Source organism: Varroa jacobsoni, unplaced genomic scaffold (genome assembly GCF_002532875.2).
Source record: "Varroa jacobsoni isolate VJ856 unplaced genomic scaffold, vjacob_1.0 scaffold_1410, whole genome shotgun sequence".
In the NCBI taxonomy this organism is placed as follows: domain Eukaryota; kingdom Metazoa; phylum Arthropoda; class Arachnida; order Mesostigmata; family Varroidae; genus Varroa; species Varroa jacobsoni.
In genome coordinates this window covers 353,483-362,324 of record NW_019214312.1, presented here as the reverse complement: position 1 = coordinate 362,324, position 8,842 = coordinate 353,483, and the positions used below count along the sequence as shown (strand labels likewise).

General features: G+C 39.4%; 1 protein-coding gene across 8 annotated transcripts; it reads right to left on the bottom strand.

Annotated features, from left to right (window-relative positions):
* Window positions 1–241: 241 nt before the first annotated feature.
* On the bottom strand, window positions 242–4,675 carry LOC111269757 (aminomethyltransferase, mitochondrial). 8 transcript variants are annotated; one of them, XM_022849576.2, is made up of 9 exons: window positions 4,250–4,675; window positions 4,022–4,115; window positions 3,164–3,343; window positions 2,734–2,926; window positions 2,487–2,613; window positions 1,926–2,095; window positions 1,539–1,751; window positions 1,070–1,173; window positions 242–499 (listed from the first exon to the last, which is right to left on the bottom strand). In XM_022849576.2, the coding sequence occupies exons 1-9, from the start codon at window positions 4,339–4,341 to the stop codon at window positions 494–496; spliced, it is 1,179 nt and encodes a 392-aa protein (XP_022705311.1). In that variant the 5' UTR covers window positions 4,342–4,675; the 3' UTR covers window positions 242–493. The 8 variants fall into 8 exon arrangements, with proteins under 8 accessions (XP_022705311.1, XP_022705305.1, XP_022705306.1 ...); XM_022849570.2 differs by having other exon boundaries at window positions 242–577; window positions 4,250–4,672; XM_022849571.2 differs by having other exon boundaries at window positions 242–577; window positions 4,022–4,201; window positions 4,321–4,670.
* Window positions 4,676–8,842: the final 4,167 nt, after the last annotated feature.

Below are 8,842 nucleotides of genomic sequence, written 5' to 3'. Positions count from 1 at the left end.
TACCAATGGTAAGTTGACTCATGCTGATGGACTGATGACAGATCTGATGGACACGAAAGCTGTCGCGTTGTGATGTCCAATGAATTTCATTAGAACAATATCTAAACTACATATAGAATTTGTGGGGTACGAGAAATTGGAAAATACCGTCGTACAGTCAATCAGATGGAATAAACCGAAGGACCCACATCGCCTAATTGCCGTATCTAAAACTAAATTAGAGACTAATGCTAGGCTTAAGTTCACAGTTTTCTTACGCACTGATCAGGTTTGTTTTATTATAGAAAAATATGAACGGTCCTTTAGGAGCTAATACATATATATATATATATATAAACAATGGCTTCTTGAGAGTCAAATATAAAATCAAAGTAAAAACCTTTCTCGATCACACTGACTAAAGCAGCAATTCGATGTAACGAGATTTGGGTCTTCTCAGCACAAACGCAACAGGACAAGCAGTCCCCATACAGCCCATTGGGGTGTGTGGACTTCAGGCCTAAAAAAGTTAGGTAAAATAATGAGTGCTAACAAATGGCATCTTGACGACTGTTGCCTTCACCTCCTTGTTTCGAACCTTGAATAGAAAAAAGAGTTGAAAGGTTAACAACTGCTCTAATGGAATCAGCATTTTTGCTATGGACAAATTATTCACATATGTTTTTAAATATGATTTGGCGAGCTTCATGCCAATGGTAAAAGGCCACTTAAGTAATTACGAGGAATATTGGGAGCGAAATAATTTATTTTTTATGCAATAAACACGTATTGAGTGCCCAGTTTGTATGGCTTTAAAAACCGCCATGCTAGTAGATTTCGTATGAAACGGGATTTCCACGAAAGATATGTGGTCAATTATATAGCTGGTAATTACAAGAGAGAGCCATTAGTAGAGTGTCAGAAGTCCTTTTTGTTTTGTTTTTTTTTTTCGTTCTTATTTATCTTTTGTTCTTGTTTTTTACGCAATACGTTCCACATTTTTGGGGCTATTTTATTTTATTATTATATCTACTAATTATATATATGGCTAGCATGATCTGTTTGTAGTTATCTAGAAATAATACGATACCTTGATGGTAAGTTGTGTCCCATTTTTGGAAAGAAAAGTTGGTACGTAACCCATAGCAATATTGTAGCCCAGACTGGGAGACGGCGCACCGGAAGTTACTTCACCTGCGACAAATAATAATAAGCGTACCCAGAAAATATGCGACAGTAGTCAACTACGTTGAACGAATTTAGGTGAAATAGTACCCTTACTTACTTACTTTTTTAAAGGGTGCATCAAACAAAGAACGTATTGAATATGTATACATTTTGACCGTGACAAACCATTCCAAATTAGTCTGCGAAACAGATCTAACACTCGAATAAGAACAGTTATTATATATTGTTAAAAAAAAAAACGGAAAATAACCAATGACGGAGTTATCCGCGTCTGTACCAAGCATTCCAAGAATTGGTTATTAATACGTTACATTTTCCTTGATAAAACGTACTTTTTAGGTAACTTATCATCAACGATTTTCGGCACTTACCGATTTTTTGTCCTGAATGCAAAATGTCTGCTCCGTGTCTAGCGGGTGCTCCCGCTTCGAGTCTGAATCCTACGCGTCTCCGATTGGGCTTTTCCTTAAGCTGCTGCATGATCACATCGTGGCCAGGAAATCCACCTTCAGTGCGCCTCCGTTTACCTACAGTAAAAGCTAGGCCCGCTTCGATCGGAGACGTTGTCTCGTTGATATCATTGCCTTAAGTTTCAATGTAAACGAACCTTGTGAGTAAGGAACCCATAAATGTTATGTGTGTCTCCCTTTCAAAGTACTAATGGGACTTTATTTCGTCCAGGATGCTTAACATACTAACAGAGTTTGATTTAGGTTAGTAAATTTCGTTTAATAGTATTTGATAGATTAGCGCTATACCGTATAGGCAAAGGCCAGCTTCGAGTCGCAAGGTGTCCCGGGCACCAAGCCCTGCCATCTTCACATCTCCATCCTTAGACGCCAGAAGGGCTTTAATCACGTCATTTGCCTTTACTGAGGGAATCGATATTTCCACACCATCCTCGCCGGTGTAACCGCATCGAGTCACTCTTTTGGATGAACAATCAAAAAGATAAATGGATGCCTTGACTGCCTTTTGTCATTCTGGTTGATTGTTGTGCACTGTTGTTTTATTGATTCGTATAAACCTTTGGCTATCTTTTAAAGCAATTTCAGAATGGGCATTGTCAAATCTTAATTTTTAGACCCTGTTCGACAAATAAAACGAAATGATCTTATGTCTACAAAATACGTGCTTTGAAGCACTTCGTTCGCTGCGTATAGGTCGATCGCGAACTGAAGTTCTACCACACAAAAAATTCTCGAAGACAAGCACTTCGACAAGTGCAACTTCATGCTAGCCCTTTAAAATCTCTCAAATATCTTACGTTGTTCATCTCATCGAACAGATGTACTCAGTGATTGCGAGCTTCGTATTACCTGCATGGAACTCCAGCAACGTCGCACAAAGTTGTATCCATGAACTTCAGCTCGTTCATATTACATGACACTAAATTTGATAGAACCGTCGCAGTCTGCGGGCCCTGGACAGCCAAAAGGACATGGTCTGCAAAAAGGCACAGTCACATCGTAGCTGGAAGGCTGTTAATAGTCTGCACACATGGTGTAACTTGTTAATTGTTATATTCCCTTACGAAATATCTTTAAAACCTTAAAGTTGAATCACCAGTAATAATCTCAAGTTCCACGTCTTTCCATTTCCTTAGATTCGCTCGTACGTGCTTTAAATCCTTCTCAACACAGCCTGCGTTGCTCACGATGTACAGATATTCAGGAGTAGATGACACGATCAGATCATCTATGATGCCCCCAGAAGGTGTCGTATAGACAGTCAGGGTACCCGCATTTGGCTTAAGGCCCTGCAAATTCAACCAGCCGTACATACGACATAGGCGTTAACGTGTCGGCGTCACGCAGCTCTTATTCGTACTGAAACTAAAAAACGTCCAAATGAGTATGTTCACATGATAGTTAGACTAACAATGGAGAAAAAAGATTTAGCAGGAGTTACTGCGGACGCCAGTTCCGTTAAACAACTTCTTTTGCTCACCATTGGTCTAACATATATATGTTGAATGACCCGGTACAACACTTGCCTTAACGTCGGCAACCACCAACGATTCGATAAAATCTACTCTTTCGTTACCATGAAGTTTACTCTGAAGCATGTGTGACACATCGAATACTGAGACGTGGTTCCGGGTGTGTACATGAGACGCTGATATCGAAAGGCCCGCATACTCTACCGGCATTGAGTAACCTGCGAACGGAACCATCTGAAGGAAACCATAATTGAATAAGAATGTGTTCTCTTCGATATTTTCAATATGATCAATATTAATAACTGGCACATCTAGCTTGGTTTATTGTTTTACGCAGACTTTTATGCAGTGTTGACAATTGACCGAGCTATGCATCTGTCAGCTGGGATAGAGACTTACATAAAGGCAGGGGTCTCTGCTTTCTGAAAATGACGATGTTTAGTTTATACAGTAAATGCCTTGTTTATATATACGGATATCTGTTTGTCAATGGTGAGGAACTCGGCATATATATTAGAATATTCTGGGTCATCTCCGTTATGCAGATGCTCTTAATAAAAAAAATTTAAGATTTCTCAGGTTTGACTAATATGTTAATAACGTCATGAGGACAACTCGCGCATTTATATAGCGCAGCTTAGAGACACTGTTTTGACTCGATCTTCATACCAATAGTTGTAGGGTACCGTTTTCGTTGGCTGAAACAGGTTGACCGTTAGTACCGGCTGTGCATGTCCTATTGTCATGAGGATAGCGTGAGTGAACAGCGTTAGGATATAGTGACAGCGCTAGACAACATGTAAGTTCTCTCAGCAACATGGGAAATTATTTGGGAATTTTTTCGGGTACACATTTCCTTGCTATTATCAATCTAGAAAAACAGCCCTACACTCTGGGGTGAAATGTTTTTACCTTTCCTCCGTGATTCACGTGAAAATCGTAAAGAGGTGTTTTAAGTGGTGCCTTCGTACTCAATGCCCGGATACCCCATCGGCCTGTCGAATGTCTGCCAAAAGTTGACACACAACGACTTAACATTTTCCCCTGCTTCACGCCTTTTTTCTACCTGAAAACTTAGCGGCACTTCTTCTACTAAATGGGAAGACGCATAACACAGCAGTGAAAGTTCGTATTAAATACCTCAACAAGATTAATCCAGTACGTCTATGGTCGCTATCAAAAATATATAAATTGTTAGTTGCTAGCAGTACTTTCAATGTCGCATCTGCCATGCCTCGAAGTCGTCGAAAATTGCCGTTGAACCACTCGTAGTTATTCCTGAACGATGCGCCGATCCAAATGGTAATTAAAATTGTAAAAATGCTGTTATGCACAGGTGAAATCGATCTGCCGTCGCTTTACGTATCCTTCGGTTGGTCTCTTGCTTTATGCCAAGGGAAGTACGATAAGTCGATTATCTATATTATTTCTCATTCCTTCGAACCTCAGTTCACCGTTTAGATTAACGAGGATGGTGGTATCCACAACGATATACGTTAGAAACACTGCAAGAAATGAACCATTGAGACGACGTAGGCAAGAAAGGATAGGTATAGAACAAGCCGGCACACACTGCTCGATCCCGAAACCACACTATCGAAAAGATGAGATGCTATCTTCCAGCGATACGACTAGATAAAACGGCGATAAATGCGATACGTGAGGCGGAAAAGCAAACAGACAGGGAGGGCAAAAGGACGAGCCCGTAGAAGCATGATCCACACTATCGGACATATAAACCTGCTGTAAATACAAATATAACACTGCTATATTGAGCAGGTTTTTTTAACCCATCATTTTTTTTGTGATACGAGCCAATCTTGGAAGAACTACACTGTTCATTTGTAATATAATCATCCAATAACCAACATGGACGTTAATTAATAGTTTTTAGTTTACTCAAAGTATGTCTTGGTACGTGCGTAAATATCTTCAAGGGCTGAACATTGATCTTGCGAATTTAGACCCGATCCTAACGATTGCAACAGCCAAGAGTGCAAACGATGCTAAAGACAATTGAAAGGACATTCTTTTTGGCCATATACCCTAAGTAATGACAGTTCCTAGTTAAAAAAATTTGGCGCTCCTAAAATTAGAATATTAAGTTTTACTGATTCAATTACCAATTATTAATTTCCAATAATCTTATTATATTAAACGAAACAGAATACGCCATCGAGTCAGTTCCGCCATATTTTTGCTGTTTAACATCATCAGTAGATCCACCATCAGATCATCGCATCATACACATACATCATATTCGCAGAAGCTATAAAAGAAGAAAAGCGCAAAGCTTAAAGAAACCATGTCGCCGTATACAGTGCACAAATGGCATGAGATGAAGAAGCTTGCATTGCCCCTACATAAATATATTGATGAGTTAAACTGTACAAATAATTGAAAGCGCTAATTAAAACACAACGTCCAACCCGACTCTATATTTCGCGACCATAACGCAAGGACAATTCAGCTTGATTTGGTACACAGTGCTGTCCTTAATTGATGGTCATCTACTTTCCTATTTGACGGAAAATTTTGCAAATGTCATCTGATAATACCTTATCTAAAGTTTAGTGTCGGTCTGCGTGTCTATCCGTCTACGTATAGAACATCTTTTTAAGTTCATGCGTAGCGCCATGGTAGAGTTTCACGCTGGAGTTTGCTACGCGTGCCATTCTACCAACTGGTAACAGAACGCTTTTTATCCGATAATTTCCCTCTGCAGAAAGCGCCTTTCTCATGTAAGCCAAAAAAAGCCTACTCTTGAATCTATTTTTTTGGGGCGTTTTTGGACCGTTATCGCTGCTATCGAAACCTGTAAAATGGGAAAATTCGGGCTTTTTTACAAACGCACTTTTGCGGAACTGATTAATAATTGGCGAATTACGTGGATGTAAGAAGAGTTTAAGGACGGATTAAATACAATTGGAAAATGATGAAAGCGTACTCAAGACTATTCAAATAAGTGTTGCTCGAACAGATTGAGTTAAATTAGGTCCCTACATTTTAGCTCTGTGTATACTTCAATCATCCCTATGTTCGTGATCTATTCTAGAACAATTATTATTACAAGACCTCGAGACGGTTGTCGAGCTTAATCGTTAGTTCTGCAATAGTTTTTATTGAATTCTCTCGCTTCACTTAAGTGTCCCATAATTGATCTCAACACAGAATATGATCCACTCTCTCGTTGATGCCGCACTGCCGTTTGGCTTACCGCTAAACTTCACTCTAAAAAAACTTGCAGATTCAAATATCCATCTGAAATTCAAGCTATAAATAGTAGACTTTTGGCCAGTGTGACGTTGCAAGTCCAGCTATGGATCGCCATATAACAGACAAAGGCCGGATTGCAGCACTACCAAGGCAACGGGTTAGTGGCTTGATGACGGGTAATGTATCTGGTGTTTTCAATTAAGATTTGTGTTAGCTATCTCAAAGTTGAAGTCAATTGTCCTGTTTACTAGGAAGGCAGCTGCGGCGTCGTGATGGCTTGGTCGCAACGAGAGAACTAGGCCATTAGAACAAAGGACGCGAGGGGTTACTAGAACATCGTCACAGGGACGACAACAACAACAACATCAGTGCATAAATGGAACTCTTATGCTGCATTGTTTTTGTTGGACGAATAGAAGAACTGAAAGAAGCTGCTCTCTTGACTGAATCAGGAAAGTATAGACACTGTGAAGGGAACAGTTGGACATGAGAGTTAGAAATCAGACCTATACAACGAAATAATACGTAAGAGTATTTTCGTATCATTATAGTTTGTTTTACGAAAAGCGAGAGATCGACGTTGTTCGCTCACAGGGCGACGCAATGACGATTTTCGGTTCGGTGAAATATCAACGACAGAGTAACGATCTTGCAAGTCCGACGGCTGGCTTTTTGTATATGCGTGAAGTAAGATTTGTTTAGGTTTTTTTCGGCAGCTTTGAAGTAGACGTCTTAGCTAGATTAGATAGCAGGACTTTTGTCTACCGCAACGGGAAAACATGGGGACTGGGCCAAAAGAAGACGTGAGTTAGTAGAAAAGGCGATCATTGTAACAACGGGTTAACGAGATTACTGCCGCAAAAAATCCGAGTACGGAGAAAATTCTATAGGATAACTATACACCGACTAAACAAGGAAATAAAACAATCTTAACAGGGTTGTTATTTATGTGGGACGAAACAAATTACTAAAGTGAAAGAATACGATGAGCGAACTACAACTACAAAATCACGAGAACGAAATCATTAGAGGAAATAAAAAATACACTTAGGATGGGTGCAAAAAATAGAATATGCGACTAGAGCCACAGAGAATTGCATCTGAAACAATTAAAGCTACTATATATATATATATATATATGCCAGGATTTTGGTACCACCCATGAAATTTATCCATTCTGAAACACGCTGATTGGGGTGACGAATTAAGATGACTGCTGGCCACCCATTGGAGCTATAGCTTAATTAATTAAATTGACCATGATATGATATCAACTAATCAGTATTGCTACAATGAGCGGGTGCGGTCGATAGAATGATTCACCATTAATTTCATTGAGAATTGTCATGATTTTGTGACGAATTTCGAGAAAAAAAAATGCGCTTTTGTTGCAATACAGACTAGATTCTGCTCTAATTTAATTCGTGCAAAGAGCCGAAACATGTTTTTATTGATCTACGGTTAAAGCGGGAGATCAAGTGTCTACAACGTTGAATCTATTTACGCTCTCCTTGGTAGACCTACAACAATGCTGAGAGGCGCTTATAGACGCGTTGAAGCCATTGTTTTTACTAGAATTACATACTCATATTATTATGCAAACAAATTAATAAGTAGGTCGAAAGTATCGTAAGTAGGTTGCGCTTTTGCAGCTAAAGGTTACACGCCTTAAATTTCGTAAATTCCTACGGTGCGTTGAAGCACTGGATGAGGCTAAGATTGGCGGGTTTGTGTTCAAATTATAAACCGTTTAATTCCTCATCGAAGTTTCTCATTCCGAGGAAAATTTGCGAAGCCACTCTAAACGCCATAACAACTCGTAGCTCAACAACGTCCCTTTGTTCCGTAGTTGAAGTACTTGTTATCGTGGGTCAAATGACGATTGTTCGACTATTACTGTAGTCTTCAGCTATATCTCGCTCGCAGCTAATCGACTACATTACGGCAGTGTATTGAATTTAAGATAAAGATACTTAGCACTTTGGACTCATAACCAAACTCAACATTCGTATAGCTTAAAAATCCTAACCTTATAACATGGATTCGAATTCTGTTCTTAAACGATTTATACTAAGATAAGTTACAACTGTAATGTCCAAGTGCTACTAAGCAAAGTTACTACCTGCTGGGCGGTACAGGACACGACTTCTAACAAGATTTCAATGGTTACAATTAGCTAAACAGTAGAACAATGATGAGAAATATGTCAGAATGCACTAACTTAACTTAGTGATAAAATTTCACTTTCACAATGAAGACTGAGCGAAGTAAACGTCTCTAGATCTTTATTTTATTCGTTCGTGTACCTTCTTGTCCCATAGACATTCTATAGTAGTAGTAAGGTGTTTCCCCAGCACATGGTTGGTTCCAAGGACATCCGACAAAAGCATTTGGCTCTGAAACGATGCGATGGACGACGCTTCAACTCGAGGAATAAGTGTCGAGCTATTTCAATTTACGTTCTTCTTACCTGCTTATTGATTGTTTCAATGCGCAGGTGAGGCTCTAGTTGAGCGT